The 24,684-nt window shown below is 40.9% G+C and overlaps 1 protein-coding gene across 2 annotated transcripts in view; it reads right to left on the bottom strand.

Moving 5' to 3' along the window:
- Positions 1 to 249: 249 nt before the first annotated feature.
- LOC111220049 (corticotropin-releasing factor receptor 1-like) overlaps positions 250 to 24,684 on the bottom strand; it is a 64,643-nt gene continuing 40,208 nt past the window's right edge. The window contains exons 6-14 of one of the 2 annotated variants that reach the window (XM_022742992.1): positions 22,096 to 22,195; positions 17,024 to 17,144; positions 15,331 to 15,484; positions 12,518 to 12,578; positions 9,779 to 9,851; positions 5,744 to 5,829; positions 5,402 to 5,537; positions 5,106 to 5,147; positions 250 to 390 (exon numbers count right to left, since the gene is read on the bottom strand). In XM_022742992.1, coding sequence (XP_022598713.1) covers positions 250 to 390; positions 5,106 to 5,147; positions 5,402 to 5,537; positions 5,744 to 5,829; positions 9,779 to 9,851; positions 12,518 to 12,578; positions 15,331 to 15,484; positions 17,024 to 17,144; positions 22,096 to 22,195 — 914 coding nt within the window. Of the gene's footprint in view, positions 391 to 5,105; positions 5,148 to 5,401; positions 5,538 to 5,743; positions 5,830 to 9,778; positions 9,852 to 12,517; positions 12,579 to 15,330; positions 15,485 to 17,023; positions 17,145 to 22,095; positions 22,203 to 24,684 lie in introns of both variants that reach the window. The other variant, XM_022742991.1, reaches the window with a different exon arrangement.

Genomic DNA, 24,684 nt, shown 5'->3' with positions numbered 1-24,684 from the left:
ACTAACCTCATTTTTCAGTTTCATAAAGTCTGCAGTGTCCTTACCCCCCGTCCCCATTCGTTTTCTCCTGAAAGTCTAAAGCACAACGTCCCTCCTGAGGTTTCAGAGACTGATGCAGTGTCCCCTCTCTCTGGCTCAGAAAGTGTTTTCGTGCACTCCAGTGGTGTGGCAGGAAATGATGACGACGATGACAGCTGGAGGTTTCTCTCCCAAAAGCACGCGTGGAGGACGAAAAGCTGGTTTCCGCTCTCATAGCGACGTGGACTGCTTGATGCTGTGGAAGCTGACCCGTGAAGGTGACGTAGGGATGGACATGGCCTGGGTCATCCTGGCTCGGATCGAGTGCTGCTCCTGCCATCGGTGGAACCGCTTCCTCACGGCCGAGCGCACCTGTCCACAACGACCAGAGGAGTTAAGACAAAGAATCGTCAGTCAGTCTGTGATTGAATTAGTTTACACTGACACTGTTTCCTGAGTTACCACCTCATATTGTTTCTGCATGTTTTGAGTAATCAATAACATTGTGTATACAGTATTTCAACAGGTAATGTATACGGATGCTAAAAGCCAACATTAAAATAGAACTAATATTAAGTTCACCATAAATGCAAAATATTAAATAGAAATATAATATACAGAACAAGTGGTTTTGTGCACTGAGATTCAGGGAACAACACGAGATTTTCTAAAACAGACAGACAGAAAGCAAAAAGAATATGTTGTCATTGTAAAACAGACTGCATACAATTTTTATAGCATTAATTTGTTTAGTATTTCATATTTGAAACAATGCAAGTCCATTTCTGCCTTTTTTTTAATCATTTTTTTCATTTTTAAATAATTCAGGAATGACAAAAATAAAAAGTACTCATGGAAAGTCAAAATTATGAAATATTAAGTCAAATTTATGACTTTCTGGGGCAAAATTATTAACTATTAAACCAATTTTTATGACCTATTTCAACAAGTTAACAAGTTAAAACAATGCCATAAGTCAAAATGTTACACTTATAAAAGTTAAAAGATTAAATTTACAAAGAAGTATGAGATACTAAGTCAAAAGTTTAAGACATTAATTAAGTCAGTCAATTATGAGATAAGTCAATTTTATGACATAATAAATCATAAAATTAATCATTTTGAGATATTAAGTCAAAATTATAAGATATGAAGTCAGATTTATAAAATAAAAAGTCAGAATTATGAACTACCACACAATTCTGGCTTATAAACACCTAAGTATGACTTAAGACACATTTCCACCTAAAAGTACAGGCACTTTTCTTCAGGAACTAAAAGGTTCCTGTGGCCCATTGTTGTCTGTGTTTCCACCACAGCTTGCTCGCTGCGGGCATTTAAACATGGCGGATGAAATAAGATGCAGCGAGGACTCGACCAATCAGAAATGTTCAGCACTGCAGACCACACCCCCCAAAGTCCCTAAACCTTTGGAAAGTACTACCCCCCCGACTTTTTTTGAGGGTCGATCAATTACCCTAAATAAATTTAGACCCTGGTTCCTGCTGGTCGAAACGCGCATAGTTCCTCAAAAAGGTCTTTGTTCCTGAGGAAAGTTCCTGCGGTGGAAATGCGGCTTTAGTGTCTCATAATACAACTTAGACATAAAAAGTAAAAAAACAGTCTCATCTTAAACTTTTGACTGAATACATCATAACTGTTATTATCTCATAATTTGAATTACCACGAGGATTTTAAGTTTTATGATTCCTTTTAACCTCAACTTTTCATGGGCTTGTTTTTTTATTTTTCTGGTATAAAGGATCTTCCGTATAAATCGGCCTCTACAATGTAAAGCTGAATTTACGGCTCCAATTCATTTATTCAATGTATTTCATAAACAGAATCTACATTAACAAAACAACATAAATCATTTTAATGATGATTAAAACGGGTTCCTCCACTCTCTATCCTCATCTCAAAATCAATCGTCCCAAGTGTCCCACTTCTGTACACCCCCTCCCCCTCCCCTGCTTCTCTCAGTAATCACAAGATAGTTTCAAAGGGAGGAGCTTTAATCTAAAGCGCTGATCCACATAAAAACACTGAAACCTCATTTTAACACTATAATAATATTTCACAGCTCAGTTCATCAGCGTGTAAACCAGCATTGTGTTTGGCCCATGTGTCTGGCACACAGTTTAATCCTCTGCATGTTTCACTGCTAAATGTTTTCCTTTTCTCTTGAATGTGACCGAGGATATCCTCCGTTCATCTGTCCCATTTCCTTCCCCCTGCTTCTTTCTGCTTCTCTCGGTCTGTAACAAAACACTGAATCAATATCCTCTGTGAGCGCCACGCGGCGGTTAAGCCTCTCGTCGGAGCTGCAACACGCTTCATGATGAGATATTCATTCATCATCCAGCCGGAGAACACGGTGTGTGATGGTGACCAAAGGGCAACAGTCAGCTGCTGTTACGTCCACATGCTTCTCCAGGAATCACTTGTAATGTAATGATTCCTCTGTGATGTGATGTTGAGGCTGTGCAGCTGGATGGAGCGGGGCAGTGCTGACTATCAGATTATGATTCAGCTGACGAACCAGCAGGTCGTCTTGATTAAGGCTGAAAAGGTCAAGTGATAATATCATTATATTTATTCCTTGTTTGAGGCTCAGGTGGCTCCATTAGGATGCATTCAGAGACATCAGCACGTATCTCACAGGTTGTGGTTAAAGCCAAAATGGTATTGATCCAAACTTCGGAGAACATGATGGGGTGGTCCATTTACTAAACGCTTTAAAAGGTGTCCACTCTGAGATTAAGTCCTAAAAATCTTTTTTCTCAATCAGCCTCCTGCTCTGAGGGATGAGGTCAACACATCGAACAGTTCTGATTTTTCACATGAGAGATGTTTTTTTTTATTTCTCCGTGCCGACGACAGTTAGAGCCAGAGCCGTGTTTTTTTGATTGGATAGATTAAAATTTGGTGGCTAAAGGTCAAAGTTCAAAGGTCAAGGGCGTGGTGACCTCACAAAATACAGTTTCAGCCTTGTGAACACAATATCTGGAAAACTCCTCAAGGGAATCCCTTCACATTTTGCATAAATGTTAACTTCACTTCACAAACTGATAAGACTTTAATGGTCAAAGGTCACAGTGACCTCAGAAAATAATTTCTAGCCGCTACTCAAGACTCCACACAGCAATTATTACAAAATTTCACACAAATGGTTCATATTTGATATGACTCTAGATAAACAGGGATGTAACCCGAAACTAGTCTGAGTGGCGGAGGGATACAACCACGAGGTAGTGATTCTATTTTTTTTTGTTAGTGAAGTGGATTCTGGAGCTCTTCCAGAGTGTCCATCAGGTTCTTGGTCACTTCTCTTACCAAGGCCCCCCTCCCCTGACTGCTCAGTTTAGCCGGGTGGCCAGCTGTGGCCACTGTGCTCTTGGGAACCTTCAATGCAGCATTTTTTTTTTTTTTGTAGCTTTCCCCAGATCTGAGCCTTGACACAGTCCTGTCTCTGAGCTCTGCAGGTAGAGCTTGGTTTTTGCTCTGATATGAAGTGTATAGACAGGTTTGCCTTTGCACATCATGTCCAATCAGCTGAACAGAGAGCATGTTGGATGTTAGCATCACCCGGGTTCCCTCGACAAACAGCAAATGGGATATTTCCATTGTCTTTTGGGTTATTACAGAAAATAAACTCTCTGACAAACAACAGTTAATGATACTGACATGTTTTGTTCAGCAGGATAATCTTCACTAATGAACACCACTTTATGATGTTTGAAGCCTAAATACAATCAGCAATCTAGAATCACCTCTTCGTGGTTGTATCCCTCGTCTATTCAGACTAGTTTTTAGGTTACATCCCTGTTTGTGACCATTATGTGACCTTGACCTTTGACCTTTAAGCACCAAAGTCTAATCAGTTCGTCCTTGAGTCCAAGCGAATGTTTTACCAAATTTGAAGAAATTCCCTCAAGGCGTTACAAAGATATTGCGTTCACAAGGTAAAAACTGCATTTTGTGAGGTCACTGCGAGCTTCAGCTTTGACCAGTGACCTTTGACCTCCAAAATCTGATTAGTTCCTTATTCGAGTCCAAGTGAATGTTTCTGCAAAGAGGTTCCGTCAAGGTGTAACGGAGATATCCCTCCACCAATCAGACAAGTTTCAGGAAATATGGTCACAGTCTCTCCTTCCTGAGTTATAGCACTGACTAATGACCAGAAGTGATTTTGCAGAACATTATGATGTCGCAGTTAAATTGACCTTTGACCTTTTGGAAATAAAATGTCATCACTACATTTAATCCTTATAGACAGTTCATGCTTGATTCTAAATGGACATTTGTGTCAAATTTGAAGACGTTCCGCCAAGGCGTTAGTGGGATATCACATCCACAAGAATGGGACGGATGGACAACCCAAAAATGAAGTGAAGGGGTCTGAATACTTTCTGAATGCACTGTTAGGCGGCTAAGGAAGAGAACAAGTCAGGGTGAGGGGTTTGGGAAGACGGAGGATGTAATTTGTAATGTCATTGTGTCTAATTTGTGCAGGAAACTTTATACATTTGTTGCTGAATGTAAATATATATATATATATATATATATATGCATGTTTGTCTTTTATTTCCAGATCTTCTCTTTTTAATAAATTAAAACGCTCATCTCCCAAAACAGAAGAAGACCGCTCCTACACGCATTAATAACACTAACTACTACAACTACTAATTTTAATAATAATAATCTCACACATTAAAGATGAAGTAGTGTTTCTGCTCGTATGCATATTCATGTCTCTGTGCTATTCTTAGTGGGTTTCACCCCTGATTTCTCCATGAAACCAAATTAGGGCTGACACTGTCATAAAGCGTCAACCGTGATGTCACTTATGTCGGTACATGACAAGTCTTAATTGTGCCCTAAATATAAGTGCTCCGAGGTTTATCACTCAGCTTCCTGCAATAACACACACACACACACACACACACACACACACACACACACACACACACACACAGCCACCAAAAGGGAGAGTAGAGACGCCCGAGGAGGGGAGGTATAAATAAGAGTCTGAAGCAGAGAGAGGATAAAATGTTGGATCAATACGTGGATGTGAATCTGCTTACCTCACTGTTTAGGAAGCAGTAAAATACTGACACAAAGAAGCCCTGTGTGAGAGGAGGAGGGAGATAAAGAGAGGAACAAAACATGATCAGAAAGGAGGGCATTCAAAACATCAACGCTCTGATCCTGGTTTAATCGCACACACAGCAGCTTATCACACACGTTACCCTCATTCAATCATCTCCGGAGAGGAGCACACTTATTTTGATGTCCACTCAGAGTCTCACACCCACACACAGACACATTATACTTCAGCATAATATTCTGTTTATCTCTGGTTTTGGGAGATAAATTGTACCTGGAAGGATTCCAAAAATGAGTTGAAGTATATGAAGACGATTTGAGAGATCTCATCTTCCCCCGGGTTGACGAAGAACAGCATATAGGTGATTCCAAGGAGAGGGAGGAGGACCAGTGTAGCCTTCACTGCTTTCCTACACAAGAGAGGAGCAGTGATCAGACAGCCATGACAGGAAGACGAACACCTACAGGCACTGCTGTGATTTAGTCAGGACTGTAAGGAAAAGCCCTCACCATGTTCCACCAATCAAGTATGAAATATGTTATTAAAGGTGTGTACACACTGGAGTATCTGGAAAAGTTTCATCTCCTGACTATAAGCCGGTTACATTAAACCTACCTGTACTGGATCGTCTCCGACGTGGTGGAGGCTCGAAGTTTGGTCATCAGGATCCTCACGATGTTGAAGAGGAAAATGAAATTGATCTGCCGGAAAATTAAAAAACAGAAATGTGAGACTATATGTCTTGTTTGCCTGCAGGTGTGTAGGAGTTCCCAATGTGAAGTGAGGATAAATCAATATAAAAATATATCAGGGAATTAAAAATAATGAGGATGCATATAAGAAACTATAAGAGGGAAAGAAAAAACAAAGCAGAGGCATCAAAATATGCAAAACCTACGAGTCTCAAACATCAATAAACTCCATCTATAGATGCGTTTCTCATTTACAAGGGGCAGAAAATTTATTGCCACAACTCCATGATGGCTTATGGATTTTCAGTAGAAATAAAGCAATTAGTGGGAACCAAGGAAAATTTGTGGCACTCTTTGTATTTCCACAGCTTTTACCCACATGACACATGTTGATAGACTTCTTCTTCTTCTCTAACTGGTTAACACATGGAGTTCCAGAGAAAAGGCAGCTAGTAGCATAATGGTAACCAAGCACAAGCAACCCTCCCTTCACAGGTTATTTTAGCATGATAACATAATGTTAACATATGCTGTTAGCAACATTATTACTGAAAAAGTAACACACCGAGGTAGAAAGACTATTCTGGTAAATAATTGGGTCACATATTGTGTTTCTTCTGGCTCAATATAAGCCCAGTTTCTCGGCCCACATCTGGCCCACATACAGCATTGACTGTCAGATGCTTCCACTTCTGGACCAATTCTGGTGCCAACACACAGTAAATCTTCCTGGCTGCCGACCACCACTGGAGGATAATAGCCAGAGTTAGCCCAGATGTGGAAGCATATGGGCCAAACTCGGGCCGAGGTCCCAGGAATATGTTGAGCCAGAGGTTACATTTGCCTGCAAATGAAACAACATAACACACAGAAGCTGCTAACATTAGCATGTATGAATTAGAGATATAAGGCAGATATGTAAGAGTAAGAGTGCACACTTTTTTAAGATCAAGGGCTCTAGCCAGCAATGCTACATGCTAATGGCTAACAATGCACTGAAGCTAGGTTTCCTAATTGGGATATTTCACATTTTCCAAGCATTACTTTCATGAATCATGTAGCTTTTGTTCTCTCATAACCTCACAGTCAGACCCTATAAAATTATTTACAGTCATTAGAAAAGTTCATGAGAAAATCTATCAGATATTCAACTTGTTAACATTGATTGTCTCAGTTGTGCTTCAGGCTGCACTTACTCTATATTTCTGTCATTGTAAACACAATAAAACAAAACCAACAATGATGTGGTTTCTCATTTAAGTGTTGCAGACTGCTCACTTTATTATATTTATTATATAATTAATCTGTTTGTTCAATACTGTCTGCACATGCACAGACCCTGTAGATAAGCATATGTCTATAAAGAAGAAATAACATCCAATTTTTTATCTCTGTAAAACTATATGAAATCACATAAAGTGTTATTACATATCTATATATAACATGCATCTCTGTAATATGCATATTTAATGCACAGTTAATTCTATTTTAATCAATGCAAAGTCAACCCTGTTAGTACAGAACACGTTACCTAATTGCATTAATGTGCGGCGTTTCACTGTAGCACTCTCACTGCAGAGTGTGCATTAAATATTTGTTCCATTTAAAATGCAGCCCTCGTTTTTAGTTCAGTTTCCAATCTCAGACTTGATATTATTCTAATTGATTGATTATTAGTTGTGACTTTTACTGTATTTGTCTCTTGCGTCGCCACTTCAGTCTGACTTGACAATGCAATTCCCCATTGGGATTAATAAAGTAAAGTAATCGTACCAACTTAACAAACTTTCTGACCTCTCTACCTTCTCAGTGGAGCTGACAAACATATAATAGAAATATATGGTAATAAAACCTAAAACAGCTGGACAATTTAGTTTTTAGCTAATGTTACTCAAACAGGCAAATGTGCGTTTGTTGAGGACTATTTTCAGCTGCGGATTAATACACATTTGATGCTCTGTCAGTGGTGGAAACTACTGTGATGAGGTACTTTTACTTAAACACATAGTCTATAACTTCTGCCTCGAGGGGTCTCTCAATCAAAACAATAACAAAAGACGGTGTTAGGTGACATCATGAAGTAGCGTGGGATCATGGGAGTTGTTGTCTGCACTACCATGGCCGTCAGCTTTTCCTGGTTTGGATTCCTTCAGTGTCAGTGGATCAGGTGGTTTTTTTTAACTTTTTAAATTTAATTTAATTTAAAAATATATAGTTGAAAAATGTGACTTAAAACGGGACAAAAGTCCATTTTAAGCCTCTGGCAGACAACCACAACCTTGACTACACTTTATGTTTGTGTGTGTATGTGTGTGTGTGTGTGTGTGTGTGTTTGACTCTGAGTAAACTACAGTGTGTGTGTAATGACGGAACAGGTCACGCTGTGTTAATAGTTTTTGGACGACAATCGAGCTCTAAGGACGGAGCTATATCTGGCTAATAGATGGATGGATGATTCTGGTGGGGGAGGGGGGGGGTTTTGTTGACTATCAGAAAACTATAAAACAATGCCTGTATTATCCTGTAATGATTCTAATTGTTTTGACTATCTGAAGTGCTACTTGAGATTATTTTTCCACAATATGATAAATGACAAACTCCACAGCTCATGCAATAGGTGTGAATGCTGCAGCATGGGAACAGAAATAGCAGGAGGAATACTTTCCAGGGCCAGATGACCTGACCTTGGCCTGAACAGATGTATGGCAAACTTTCAAGAACCATCCATCCTGCTGGTCCTCACTAACCCCATGCATTAGTGCTTATGATAACATTTTTAATAACATCCTGTATTTATTCGTCAGCGCAGTGCATCACTTCATAGTTGATATTAAAAGGCACTGAGAGTTTGCAACCACAGCACCCCTGACAGGAGATACCACAAATATGCCGGTGACCCGCCGATGATCCTGCAGGATCAAGTGCTGAGCAAAGAGATAAAAGCCTGAGAGGACACGCTATTGTAAAGCAAGACCGGAGAATTTTCAGCCAAAGTATCAGGGAGATATTAAAGGAGGCAGATGTGTGCTGTGGGGGGAGAGTGCGGCGGGAGCGACAGAAACACAAAGTGCCCCTTGAAGAGATGACTTTTTCAACTGAGGGTAGAAAGATGAGGGAATGTGCTGTTTCTGATGAGGATGGGAAGGTCATTCTACCACTGGGGACCCAGCTGGGGGAGGAGGCAGTGGAAGACGAGCAGAGGGAAGAGCCAAATCGACTTCTAACAGAGGCAGTGGTCAGAGCTTGAGGGCATGCATGTAGGTAAGGACTGAAGAGCAGTGAGCAGCCAGGAGGGAGCGACTGTAGAGAGATTACGAAAGCTTGTACAAGGAGCCGGGCTGAGTCCCCCCCCCCCCCAGGGCAAATTGCAAAATCTGCAGGAGTCCTGCTAGAAGGGCTGAGTGTCGAGCATCGAAAAGATTGTTAGCAGGGCGAGGAGGAGTCAGGATAACACAGCTGTGGTCTGAATGCTGAAGGAGAGGTCCTGCAGATGGCTGATGTCCAGTTTGACTTAGCTGTAATTTAAAGGAAAGCTCCTGAGCTTTTCAGTGTGATAGTGACAACACACAAATTTACGATGATGCAGAGGCATGAAAAATGATCCCCTCAGGGTATGGAAATGACCCAGTGTTAGAGATCATTCCTGATCAGGTACAAACAAGAACGAACACATCCTTGGATTTTTTTTTTTTTTTGCTCTCGTTTTTCAGCTCAGAATCTAAAACGATCCTTGTATTTCTTTCAGGTTGCCAAGCTGCGGGGATTTTAAAGTTACACTCGGTAGCTGAATTGTTAGATCCTCACATCTGCCACTGCTTACATGAAGAATGTGTCGAGGTTTCCAACACTTCACGCCTGCCAGCCGTTTTAAAGACATAATGAAGACTAATTGTGTGAGCAGCTTCTGTGCTCAACACTGCTGAAAAGAAGGGGAAAAAAAAAAAAAAAAGACTCTTACCACTAACACAAGAATCATGGGACCTTGGTAGATGTAGTCTGTGTATACGCCGGCTCGCTTCCCAAACCAGCACCTGAAACATCAACAAGAGCCATCAGTCATGTTTAGTTCTAACAGGCAAATGTGTTTATGCTGTCACTCATCATTTTTCACGAAGAAATTCCCTCCAACTTCATGATGTGTTGGCATTCAGTTCCTAATTTGTTGCTCGGGGATGTCAGCACACGTCTTCCAGTCAGTGATTTACCCAAAATCTAAATTATAGAGCGTTTCAGGATCATTTTGGCCAGAGGTGAGAAACTCTTCCACAGCAACGTTTAACCCTTTAAAGACACCACACTGTCCAGAAGTCGCTTTATCATTAAGTGTCTGTCCTAAACACCTTATTTTCTTAAAATGTGAACATATCTGTCAGTGTAATGAGACCAGTTCAAGTGATTTTCTAGAAAAGAGCCTCTCTTTCTGGAAACAAGAAGAAGTTAAATTTCTGCAATAAACAAATGAAGCTGGATTTCAGATTGTGCTTGTTGAAATATTAAGCTCAAATTGAAATTTGAATAGGAAACATAAAATCACACTGACAGTGCTGCTATTGTGCATATTTTTCAAATGACCAAGTCGGGAGATGTTTTTAGGAACAGCCACTAATAATAATAAAATAATATAAGAATAGTACAGTTGGCTTATTAGAGCAGTGCAGTGGTAGATTTATTCACTTTTTAAGTAAGTAAGACTTGAAAGGAGACGCATGGTGTTTTATATTCTTCAAATTGTCAGCAAATCACACAAAAAGACCAAAACCTGTCTCTCAAAACTTTCTGACTTTTCTACCCTGTCTATAAAACTGTACAGCAGATTTAAATATTTAAAAAAACAAGTCATTTTCAGCTGCGGTTTAATAGTTACACTGCCAAAAATTCCTGCTCTTTCTGTACAAACAACTACAGTATAGTGCACAGAAACCATCCATACAGATTAGGTTTATTTAAATGTCTATATTTTCCTCTTCTCCTGTGTTTAATTTGAAGTGTCGATCCATAAGAAGATCTATTTGTGGTTTTAAGAACCAAAAAACCATCATTATGTAGTTTTACTTCTCCTCTCTCAGGCTTCTCTCTGGAGCTCTATTAACAACAGGTCGGTGAGCCAATCAGAAGAGAGGAGGCTCAGATTAGAAACTAAATCCTGCATGGTTGGATGGTGGGTCCAGGTGGGTGGGGCTTGGGGCGTGGCTGAGAGTGGTGACTGCTTTGTTGTGACATCACAAAGTTCCATATGTCCTCACGGCTGGTTTTAAGACTCAGTTTGTGAATACAGGCTGTGTGCATTTCTCTGTGGACTGAGCGTTTTGATACTTTCACAGTATTAATATAGAACCTAGACATGATCTATAATCACACTACACATGTACATCTACCTTTATAATGATTCATAGGGTTCATAGGCGATTCATGAACATATGTATGTTCATAAGGACTAAAATCGTGACATGTAAAGTGAAAGATGAGGCTTGTATCATTATGCAGTTCCCCCTCAACTCTACAGAGTCTTTCAGATAATTGTTTTGATTCAGCTCTAAAAAATCCCTGCCCACTTCCTTTTCAGCAGCAAACAGCAGACACTCAGAGAGCAGCTGGTGAACATAGTGGCGCATTTAGCAGCTAAAGAGGCAGATATTTCCCCAGGAGCTGGTGGAGACCAAACACAGAGCTAAAAGAGAGGGAACCCTGGGCTTAAGGCACCAGTACAGCTAACCAGAAATGCTTGTCAGATGGTCGCAGAGCTTTGGAAAACCCCCACATGAGGCCAAAAAAGGAGTGTTTTTTTTTTCATTTATTCCACAACTTTTTCTGTCATTTTTTTGTATAAATAACTGAGTGCAACTCTATGAAATTTTCTAAAACAATCTAAAAATTTTCCAATATGTCAACAATATCACCGTCTCTATGACACTCAGCTCTTCCACCTTCCTTAGATCAAGTAAAAACACTTGAACTAGTTCTTTTCAAGCGTAACCCGGTCCTTGAATGTTGCTACTGGGTCATTGCAGCTTGCTGAATTGACCCACTGTGGTAAAAAGAAAATACTCTTAATACTCTTTTAAGTTTGCATACATTTGTTTGGCTTGCTATATTTTTAGCTGCTTTTCTTGGGGCCTTACAGCAGTGTGTATTAGACTGAGTCAAAATAAACTACAGTGTGTGCTCATTGTAATGAGAGAACATGTCACCAGTGCTATAGTGTGGCTGATTGATGTGTTTTAATAGTTTTTGGAAACAGTGGAGCTCTGTTGTACAGAGGGATAATATACATCAGCCTTTGGACAAACAATCCTTGTTGGTTGGATCAATTCACTGTTGGTTTTATTGTTTTTTCTATTGGATTTTCTGACAATTAGAGAGACACCACCAGCTGCATCCATTAATGACTTAAATTACAAACAAATTGATTTGATAAAAAGGGAGATTTTTTTTTCCAGTGCACATTTTTTAAAACGCCGAATCAATTTTCACCCAACAGGCACAAGAGAGAAAGAGAGAGCGAGAGACCACTTATATCAATCAAGTCAAGAGTGGAAACTGTCGCAGAGGTAATGTGTATTCAAGGATGTGGTACAATGCAAATGTAATTACAGCAGGTTATTATTAGACATTCATCTCCTTAATGCAATGCAGTTTGACTTTGCCCTTGTGCTTTAATTACCGAGGTGAAGAAACCTATATCTAAGAAGAGTCTTACTTCTCATTGTCGTAGTAGAGCTTCCCAATGGCCCATGCCACAATTATAGGGAATGGAATACCTGTGAAAAAATAAAAACACAAAGTGACAGATTCTTCTTTCATCTTTCTCTGCTATTCAAATCACAAAATATCACTCCAGAGATTTCACGCTGCAATATGAAATCGTTGTCTGGCGTAGCACCAGCAGCCTGCCAAGCTCTGTCAGAAACAATTGTTGCTCATGTGCTGTGATCCACAGGCGTAAGCAAGGACTTGTCACCGTCTGAGTATTTCTTTGTGAATGAATGAAAAGCCGGACTCTGCTTGATGATAATGCAAAGCGATTTTCTGATTTAGTGACTTACTCGCATCTAAGTGACACCAATGGGAGCGTGAGGACCTCGCCAGTCGCGCCAACACACACACACACACATGCAGGTCTCTGGAAACTTTCCACTTCATTAGTGACGCACCGTCATCAGCGCCTTGTTAAACCTCAGGAAATCTACTCGCAGCCAGAGATTATGTGAAAAATGTCATTTTCCTTGTTGTTTTCAAGACTTTTTTCTGCGCCTCCTCACTGCCTTAATGATATTTCATCTCTCAGAGCCGCAGAGTCGAAGCGAAGCGAAGCAAATAAAATGTGATTGTATTTATTTTTTCACAACCATCCTGAAGTGTGCTGCCATCTCCTCTTCACACAGAGGCTTCACACTGCCCCGGGGGAAATGTAATCCAGCTGGCACAATACACCTAATCTCAACAGCACATAGTTCAGTTTGACAGTGTGAAACCGGGTGTTAGTGAACTCCACACCAATACGTTTCCCAGCTGCCACGCGAAATCCTGGAATCTACATCAAGTCCTACGCTCCCATTGTCGGCTAAAATTGTATCTGACCTTCAGTTTGTTCTGTTCAGATGAAACGAGTTTGATAAGAAACAGGGGGCACCACTTCCTGCCGAGGTGCAGTTTATAAACCATTTATAAGCTGTAATTAATGGCTTTGTTATAGGTTAATAAATCATTGTGGATAATCCTCAATCAGCGCAACACTTTGATCAGCTTTCTAGGTCTTTACTTCATTAGCGAGACGTCTCCAATGGACTGTTTGACTACTGATGTTCTGGAAAAGGGCTCATGGTCAGATTAACTTCTAATTGTTTAATTCATTTTTTGGAAAAATACCAAAAAGAAACTGGTACCAGCTTCTCAAATGCGAATATTTGCTATTTTTTTTTTAATTTCTCCATGACAATAAACTCAATATTTTTGGGTTTGAATGCATCATCCTCTGCTACCTGAAATCCTACACCACCCTTATGATGGTAAGTACCTGTTTGCTTACAAACAACAGGAAATGCAGGACGCACACACACACACACACACACACACACACACACACACACACACACACACACACACACACACACACACACACACACACTCTACAACACCTAGAGTGACCCGACACACACACTGACTCCTTCATATGCTACTGGGGGTTCAGCTTCCTGTGAAGACAACAGAGAATTAAAGATGAACAGCCAAACCCTAACCCTCTGACCCTCAGCTGTGTTTCTGTGTGTGTGTGTGTGTGTGTGTGTGTGTGTGTGTGGGGTGGGGTGTGGGGGGTTGGGAGTTGGGGGATGTGTCCTCTCACCCTAGCTATGCAGGTGACACAACCATAATTAGCACAGCTGTCACCCGGTGCTATGACAACAACCTCCTGCTCAACACTTCTAAAACACCAGAACGCATTACTCATCTCAGGCTCCCTCAAATCCCCCCACAGACATCGCAGGAGGAACCCGTAACCATCTCTGACTTATTTAAATTCCTTGGCACCCAGACCAGCAAAACACTCACCCGGAACATCAACACTGACCACATCACCAACAAAAAGGCCAGCAGAGACCGTTTCTCCTCAGACAGCTCCAAAAATTCAAAGTGAAACAAACTCTCCTCCAGAGAGAGAGAGAGAGAGAGAGAGAGAGAGAGAGACAGAGAGAGCAGCAAAACACACCTCATCTATAACAGCCTGGTCTGCAGCTCAGACAGGCACATACGGAAAACACTACACCACATTGTCAACAAACCATCCGAGATTAATAGCACCCCCTCGTCAAGAGCTGAATCACTAAACCACAATCATACAATTAAATCTACAGGACCGTAACCACCAGAATAGGCTTCTGGGGCCCCTAGTGGTCTGGGGCTCCTGGGCAGTTTTCCACTTTATCCAAGTGGTAAGCCAGCCTTGAGAGGGCTGCAGGGATCTGGACCATTTATTAACATTGACAGCTGCAGACATGATGGAGAGTAAAACCCATGATTTATTAATATTAATAACTGCTCTTTATTCATGTGATATGGATACTGATAACTGAAAACCTGATGACATATTAGAAAGTGCTTATTAATGGCATTTATAACTGTATTATTACTGAATATAAACATACAGCCAGGTTAACATTAGATTTAAACAGGACACACTGATGCAAGAGTCTTTATTCAAACAGTACTGCTCTTACCATCAACATGTAGCCTGTCTATCAACAGCATTAATGGTTTATAACTGATTTATTAAGCATCAGTAAATTATTAAACAGCCATTAATAAAGCCATTAATTACGGCATATAAACCCTTTATAAATGGTTCCTCATAAGGAAGCGGGATAACATTTTCATGTCTGTGTTGTAACTACCGGGCTAGCGCCAGGAGGCAGTTAGCTTAGCTTAGCATAAAGGCCGGAGGCCAATGATTTCTTTTCAGTTATTACCCAGCTGTCGAGAAGTGAACTGTGCAGGAGAAACAGTGAGTGTACGTACACCAGCCGATGCAGATGAACATCCACTTGCGCAGCTTGTCGGTGGAGTAGGTGAGGACGATGGCGGTGTGGAGATAGCAGCCCTCGCCAAACATCCAGAAGAAGTTGGTGGAGTGGAAATAGTTGAAGGAGGCGGTGACGAGGCGACACCACACCTACAAAATAAATCTCTGTTCAGTTTCTCGTCAATAACACACAACATTTTTTAAACATCATTTTTTCAAACCATGCTACAAATGCTTTGTGTTACATTATCTGGGTATGTTTATCAGGTTTACTCAGAAAAAGTTCTTTGAGGTTAGATTTCCAGCTACACAGACTTCTTCTACTCCTCTACATTTATCTGGCAGCTGTAGTAAATATTCATCAATATACAAATAAAGATTTTACATTAAAAACTAAACAAAAGAAATGATGAGGTTATAAAATACATCGTTCAAGATGAAACCAGTTGTTTCCAACCCCTTAATTAGTGTTAACTTGAGGTTCCTTGTCATGTTTCTCCTTTTTATCCGTTTATTTACTGTTTTTATGCCTTTTCACTGCACACTGTTCCTGCTTCTCTTTATCTATTTATTTCAGGCAGAAAAGTTAAGTTTTTGTTTGTTGTATGCCTTTTATTCTCCTAAATTCTTTCAAAAATACGAAGATGAGAGAAAATATCCAAAAAATTTACCAGACACGACAACACAATGATACTTAAACTTTAACGCATCAATATAAACCCAGTAATACGGTCATATAAGAGTGGGAATTAAATGCAGGATTTTTTCTTGTAATGGAGAACATTTATGTTGATGTATTGATACTTTCACTTCAGTAAAGGATCTGAATTCTTCTTCCACTACAGGAAAAACCTCACTAAATGAGTTAAGAGATATGAGGACATACAAGGGAACATCCTTCCAGAGAATCTGAAACTGTTCTTGTTGCTCATGTCAAACCAACATCTCACTGAAATACACTCTTACACTTCCCTGCTTTAATCTGACACCCGTCTGTTGCTGATGAATGCAGCACCTGACTCTCAAAACTTTCTCTGAAATATGTTGCTCATCACATTTTCTACCACCAAAGAAGAAACACTAACGACACCGAGGTAGTTTTTCAGCTTTATAAAACAAAACCTTAGAAATCTGTTTCCTGGTTGAGAAGAGAGCAGATGGTGAGTCACATAAAAAAATAAAAAAAATGATTTCATTAAAGAGTGATAACTACCTGCTTGACTTGATACCTGATATTTTCAAGATGGATAAGATTGGAGATTGGAGCTGAAACCACCGATCAATGAATCGATTAGTTGATCAAACACCTTCTTCACTGTGAGGATTTGCTGCTTTGCTAAGTTTTATGTTGTTGGAAATGTCATATTTTGATATGTTGATGAACCAGACATTTGAAGACGTCAACTTCGACTCTGGGAAACTGTGGTGAATATTTTCCCGCATTTTCTGATTTTTATATTTAAGAAAAACTAATCGATTGATTCAGAAAGCGATCAGGAGATTATTTCGTAATGGAAATAATCGTTAGTTGTAGTTTTTCTTTCCGTGATTGCAGGCCATGTACTGCTCCCATGTTGCTGCTCCACCGCTGTGACCGGGCGCTCTACACTTGACTCGACAGAAGGAGAGATACAGAACATCATCATCTTCATCTTTGCTGAAGATAAATCGCATAAACGCGACACCCACCACGTTGCTCTCGTGCACCTCGGGGCTCATGGTCAACTGGACGATGAACCAGGTGGCGTTCCTCAGGATGAAGGCGGTGATGAGGTTCCAGTGGATGATGTTTCTCAGGCAGCGGATGCTCCTGTGAAAAGAAGAAGAAGAAGAAGAAGAAGAAGAAGAAGAAGAAGAAGAAGAAGAAGAAGAGGAAGAAGAAGAGAGGAGAGGGGGGGTAAATCCTTTTCAATATCTCTCCTGCTGTTCTCTGGGGAAAGAAGATGATTTCACACTGAGAGGAAAGATGAAAAAAAAAGAAAAAGAAAAGATGATGTAAAAGCAAACCCATGAGCAAACTGCTGGGAAGAAGTGAATTATATATCTGCTCCTGCTGCGTTTGAGTGTTCTGCTGTGTTTTAAACAAAGACATTAAACTCACCGTTTCTGCACTATGAGCTCAACCTTACAGTAATGTGGGAAAATCTGAAAATAAAGACGATGAAGGTGAATAATGAAGAGCTGCAGCCTCAAAGTTACATTTCCCATCACTCCCCACTGTCCTCACCTCCTAATATAATATGAAGTAACATTTCATTCCCACAGTTTGCTCTCTTGTTTGTGTCATGTCCTTTTTTTTTTTTTAATGCTGTAAATAAATCGACCTCAGGATACAATTAAAATCCCAACTGCCTCGAAGCGAGCGCTCAGAAATAGAAGCACACGACTGAACGGACATGGCGAACCTTGGCCGCCGCGGTGACAGCCTCGTTTGTTGTCACCAGCTGACGGCGTTATCAGTGCCGTGATTTATTTTTTAGTCGTGCATCAATTCTTAATGGGAGTCACTAGCACTGGCTTTGTGCTGACTGAGCAAACGTGCATGAGTAAAAATTTTCCAAATTATTATTTTCTTATATTATTGTGTCTCTTTTACATTTTTATCAAGCAGAAAATAGCAGCCTCATTAACACAACAACAGCTGCATAGAAACGCTGCTAAAAAAAAGAGTTTGGAATAATTATAATATTACACAGATGTGAAAAAAAAAGACGCTGCCTCAAGGCGACAAAAACATACAAACGTATGGTTTATAAATCCTGTTGTCCCACAAACAAGCTGCTAATTTCCTCCACACTCTGTCACAATGTTAGTGGAGCTTTCATTAGTGTCACAGAGGCTGCAGAGCCAGAAGCAGAGAGGAGACGAGGCTTTTCTTTCTTTTTTTTTGCAAACAGTTGCATTCATTACGCTGCGTGACCTCACTTCCCTTGGCATCCTGCCGGTGGGTCCAGCACTGTGTGTCCTGATGTGTGGTAATTAAGAGGAAATCAGAGCGCCGCTGCAGACAGGTCTTTGTGGAAACCACAGTGAAGTTCCCTGCTGCATTCACTGTGCTGGTTATTGTTAAGGGAGTAATAAGTAAATAGTAACATACCTTAATCTGCTTTATTTTACAGTTATATATAGTTATTTCGTATATCATTTTGTCTATTTATGCTATATAATGTTGTTGTCTTTCATTTTATATTTCACATATGCGTCAAAGTGTAAATTTACTTCATTTTGAAATGAAAAGCAGCAAACAGACATTAAAAATCAACCTTTTTTCAATGCTATGTTACTTTTTATTTCATATATGTCAGAGGAAAAAAAGCATTTTTGAGAAATAATATATAACTAGAATTATCTGCCTGTGGTTGTATCCCTCCGCCACTCGGACTAGTTTCATTACATCCCTGTTTATACGGAGTCATATAGAATATTAATCCTTTGTGTGACATTTTTCATTCAATTGCTGTGTGAAGTCTAGAGTAATGGCTTAAAAGTGTTTTGTGAGGTCACACTGACCTTGACCTTTGACCTTTAGCCTCCAAAATCTAATCAGTTTGTCTTCCAGCCCAGGTGAATGTTTTTACCAAATTTGCAGAAGTTCCTTCAAGGCGTTACGGAGGTATTGCATTCACAAGGCCATAACCATGTTTTGTGAGTTCACTGTGACCTTGACCTTTGACCTTTGACCACCAAAATCTAATCAGTTCATCCTCGAGTCCAAGTGAATGTTTGTGCCAAAGTTATGTCAAGGCGTTACTGAGACATCATGTCCACAAGAACGGGACGGACGGACGGACAACCTGAAAACAATAGAGGCATAAAGGCGTAAGAATCCACTTTCTTGTCTCCCTGTGAAATATTTGTCTCACTCAGAGGCACCGTGCCCCTCCCATCACGTCGTGTGTCCAGGTAGCAGTTGGATGGTATCACAGGTCAGAGGTGTGTGTTTGGATATCCGTTGGCAAAAATCCCATGTTTGCATTTCCCAGAGAGCGCGGCTGCGACCTCATTTATTAATTTCTTCCTCTTCCTGACCGAGCAGCACGGGTGAAGGAGGGGTGGGTGAAGGTGAACACTCGTCTACAGCTGGAAAATTACTTTACTTCCCCTCGTGTTTGCTAAATCACCAGTTTGATCAAATTCCTCTCAAGGTTTTACCCCGACAGCAGATGGAGCTGCAAAGAGAACAGATAACTCGAGCTTTCAGATAAGGCTCCATTTGTTTTCATGCATATTCAGTGTTACTGTTTCACATACAGTATGTCCACTGTCTGCTATTTGTGTGTGAATGGACCCTAGCAACCCTTCCTCCAAGAAATGATGTTTCTATAGAACTAAAATACAACAGAAAATATGTTTTGTAGAAAATGTAACTGCTGACTGGATGAACAGGTTTGGCATTGGTCATTGGACGGGGTTGAGGTGGATGGAAAGTGCAGAACTGTCGCACCAGAGACCAGGTTCACACCCAGAGTCCAGGCTGAGGTTTAGAAAAGCTCTTCAGCTTTAGCTCTAAGGTTAGAGAAGATGCTGGTTTTGGTTGAATGTAAATAAAGACGTTGCGTCTTAAGTCACATGAACTTTTTCTGTATTAAACCAGACCGGGTTCTTTTGCTAAACCTGAACCGAGAGCTGCGAGGGTCTGAACAGAACCATACACCAGTTTAGTGAGGCTGGAGTCACTACAGTGATGGAAATCTTGTGCACTGAAACACGACGTTTTGGGAGACCCAGATGGATTAAGCAGAGGCGGTCGATGCATCCAGGAGAAGAGAGATGAGCAGCATTTAAACTCCTTTCACCATGTGTGAAGATTCTGCTTGGTCTCATTGGGTCCTAAACAATTCTTTACATTCACCCGAGTCACCTTTGTGTGTATATATAATATATTTGTATCTCAAGGGAACAGTCTGTCCTTGATCCTGTACCTGGATCCTCACTGGACTGGAGTCTCGGTCCATGACATCATTACGACCTTGGCTGTTGTGGTAACTGCCATTGGGGAATGGGATAGCGTGACTGTGTTAGTGTTGTCACAGCCACCCTACTTATATTTCTTGTAAGCCTGAGAGTTGAGACCTAAAGAGCGAAGAATTCCTCCACGACTGCACATGGACGTTGTTCTGCAAGATTGGACATTTTAGCAGGAAGAAGTTTGTCGTCTGTTACTGCTGCGTTCAGTATTAGCGTATTTACGGACACTTCCTCATTACATTTATAGAAACGTAATTTTCCTCTTTGCTGTTGCGGTTTAGCGTATAGAAATGTAATTTCTAGGAGACAGGGTTGGACCTAGCGGTGCAGCCCAGTGGAATTCAGGAAATTTAAAGGGCGCCCCCTACAGGAGAAAGTTTTTATTGCCAATGTCCTGACGCAGTGTGAGCGACAACCAGGTGAGAGCACAGAGTTGTTTACCACTGGGGATTATTGTTGCCCCTCAGGTGTCACTCACTGTTACATTAAAACAGTTTTTTACAACGTGCATCGCAACCGTAAAAAACAAAACAAATGAAGGTGTGCACCAGGTAATGAACCAGGTTGTGTGTCAGAAAACAGCTGACAAAAGGAAACGATGCATCACTTTACTGGTTCCAATTGTTTCGTTCAGTTTTAGCTTCTTGATTTTGTACAAAACAACTGACTCTCTAAGTTCAGGGTTGGCCGTTTGATCCCTGACTCCTCCTGCCCACGTGTCACAGAGTCCTTGAGCAATTAATGATTGGCCGAGAGCCTTGCATGGTACCATGCACACTGATGTGTGAATGAAATATAAATATATAAATGTTGTTCATTTCCATATAAATCAATTTCACCAAACACAAAGTAAAATATTCAAAGCTGATTTCCACAACATGAACCTGTGATATTGTTAAATTACCCAGAGGACACCTGTGCTTCTGTGTGGAGGATAGAAAACCCTGATAGTGGAAGTTACAGTGGGATTTCACTCAGGAATATGCCAGATCATCGGAGATAAAGATGCTCTTCTGTGACTGAACTTTTCAAAGTCCCGCTCTCCCTCCTCTCCTCTGTGATCCCTTTGTCTCTTTTTCCTTTCCAGTTCCACGACGCTGAACAGGAGTGTCAGCCTTTCTCTCCATCACACCGGCAGCTGCAGCAGCAGCAGCAGCAGCCTTCCCTTAAATGGTTCTCAATCTCATTACAAAGAGGAGAAGCTGAGTAATAAATGCCAAACTCCTTCACTACCCTGATGCCATTTTTAGCTGCTGGCCGACACTTGTCCTCCCTGCCTGCCTCCCTGTCCGAGCCGCTTGTGGCCCACAAACACGGGTTGTGCATAAACGCTGTCCTGTACAGCTTCTATTTATTATGTCTCTCTGTGGCCTTTCACGCTTTTCTCACTCCCCGGGGGTGTCTCTGGGATCGATAACGGCCCCGGCTGTTGAGGGTGCTAAGACCTTTCTCTCGTTAACGCGCGGTTTACTCCGGTTTGTCAGAGAAACCCATTCCAGCTCCACCAGTCATCCCAGCAGGCCTCCGCAAGACTGTTTAGGTTTCCGCCGCTTTCCGAGATGGGTCTATTATTCCCATTTGTGGGGGAAACGTGCCCTAGTTTTTGCCGCCGTCTAAACCCTTTTACATCTGCGGGATTGAGATAGGGAAGGTTTCATCCCATGACCAAATGGTTTTTGAATAAGAACGAGAGGCGCTTTGAACGAGGGATCATGAGAATACTGACGTTTCTGTCACATCAAGGATGTCTTCGGGATTATCAGTGGACTGGCGGCAGTGGGACCAACACTTACCTCAAACACAAGAATAAGAAGAAGGCTATGAGCAGAGCCACCATGGAGATGCAGTGACCCAGGAAGTTTATGATCACAGCTATCTGGTAGTGCATCTTGCCTTTTTTCTGCAGGGGAAAAAAAAAAAGAAACACAGGATGAGTTTTGTGGGTGTTTGTGATTTACAGAAACAGTATTTTCTGGACAAGAGAAGAGACTTAAAAGACTGAAATCCTCTTTCATTTTTCAGTTTTTTTTTTAGAGCTGACTCCTGCTGTGGTTCTGGACAGGAACAATGTTCAAACAGCAGTGTTCAGACTCACATCTGAAGACCTGGTTCCTCGTTTTGTGTGTGTCATCATGGCAAAATGCCGTCCTGGACCTACTGTGGCAGGAACTACCACAGAGGTGGTCTGTCCGTCTGTCTGTCTGTCAACATACTGTCAGGTGTCGCAGTTGGTCGACACATGAGCATGACAGTCCAAAAACCACGAGGCCGCATCTCTTTGTATTTACTTTGCATCTTTTGGTGGCAGTTCTCCATCTCCTTTGGTCATTTTTCATCTCTTTGTGGTCAATTGTTGTCCCATTATAGTTGTTTTGCATCTTTTTATAGTCATTTTTGGATCTTTTTATAGTCATTATGCATTTCTTTGTAGTTGTTTTGCATCTTTGCATTCATTTTGCATCTCTTTGTAGTCAATTTGCATCTTTTTAAAGTTATTATGTGTATCTTTGTAGTTGTTTTGCATCTCTTTGTGGTCATTTTGCATCCTGTCATAGTTGTTATCGGTCCTCTGTGGTAGTCCAGTGTGTGTTTGGTCATTTGTCATGTCTTTGAGGTCGTTTGATTGACTTTCCAACAAGAATGTTCTCAGCCAGTAATCATCACCTTCTGACTCCAGCAGGGGGGCACCAACCAGGGCCAATCAGATCCCAGGGGGGGCTCTGCCACCCCATGCCATTCCTCTGGCCCCTCCTCTGGTTTTTGAAACATGAATACTGCGAGACATCCACACACTCACACATGCAGCATCTACACGAGGCGTTCTGGTTTTACACAGAACACAGAACATCTTCCTCTAAGACCACTGTCTGTGACTCAGATATCCATTGTGATCGGATTTCCCCCACACTAGCAACAGTAATCTGGGCTCTAAGTGGATTTATGTAACCTACTGGTGTCTACGCCAAGATTAAATGTGGGCACGTTTAATCCCCGCCCCGCCCACCCTGAAACACGTCATCTGTACCATTCATTATATTTTCATTCAGCAGCTCAAACTTTAACTCTTTCTAAGTTTGTAGTGGACAGATGGTCTGTTATCTGGATACCAACAACACCAACTCTTTTCTCTGTCTGAGTAATGAATCCACATCAATTCTATAATAGATACAGGGATAGAGGTTTCTGAAAACAAGTGCTCATACTTTATATAAGTCATGGCTTTCCAAAAAGACTCACATGACCATTAAAAACGAGATATTTGTCTTATTTTAAACAACTAAAACTACTTGGTAGGGGTTAGAGAAAGATGGTGGTCTTGGTTTTGTGTTTTTTGCTTCTAAGATTGGACAGTATTACTCTCATGGCCACAAGAGGTCGCTTGTCAGGAAAATGTCATCAAACTATATCGACCCTGATATATCACAATATTTTCTTTCCTGGAAATTAGGTAAAAAAAAAGTCTGCGTTTTCTCATATTTAAGAATAAGACAACAACACAAGATAGATTACAAGTCTAACTATATTTTTTTTGTTGCATTGTGGGTTGTTTGTAGCCTTAACATTACTAAGCTAACAAGTGTTCTCAGTGTTTATAGTGAGTCTCTCAGAGGTAATCAGGCCTATGAGTGTTTCTGAAAGCCCGCCAAAGAGGAAATAAATTCATGACGACTGAAAACGTTTTCACAATGTCTTCTGACGTCTTTCTGGCAGAAATTATCCAGAGAGAAAAATAGCCATGAATAACAGCTGTCACAGATGTTGAGCTCAAAACAAACATCTAAAACACATTCACTGTCAGATAAACGGCTTCAGTGATGTGGACTTTCTTCTACTTGAATGAATGGGATCTCAGGTTCCCAACAGCACCAGTGTAAAAGTGTTGCCTTACTGTAAAACACATTTTAGAAAGCAGTCGTCCTGTAGGGGCCATTATGGTAGGTTGTTTTTAGGTAAACAAATGACCAACAGTACAATAAATAAGAATAGGTTTGGATTTTTTTCAGGTCTATTTTAACCATAGACTGTAAATAAAGATGGACGTAGCCTCGGTGACATCACCCATAGGTTTCTGAAGAGCAGGCTGAACTGCTGTCGCCATCTTGGCAGTGCCTGACTCCGCCCTTAACTCCCAGATTATCCAAAAATCGGCAAAGAGGTGGGGCGTGTGTGGAGCTAAGATTTCAGTGAATGCCACACCCTCAATTACACATAACTTTAAGCCTTAATAAAGTGTAAACAGGTGAGTTATACAAACAGTTGTTATGAAGAAGGAAATTAGCTCTAGAGACCAAAACAGTTTTTTGTACCAGTCTGTAAACATGTTTATTTCTGCTGTAAAGTTGGACATTTTAACATGGGAGTCTGGGGATTGACTCACTTTT

Source organism: Seriola dumerili, unplaced genomic scaffold (assembly GCF_002260705.1).
Source record: "Seriola dumerili isolate Sdu_G_001 unplaced genomic scaffold, Sdu_1.0 BDQW01000068.1, whole genome shotgun sequence".
Classification (NCBI taxonomy): domain Eukaryota; kingdom Metazoa; phylum Chordata; class Actinopteri; order Carangiformes; family Carangidae; genus Seriola; species Seriola dumerili.
This window is presented reverse-complemented; position numbering and strand designations above follow the sequence as displayed.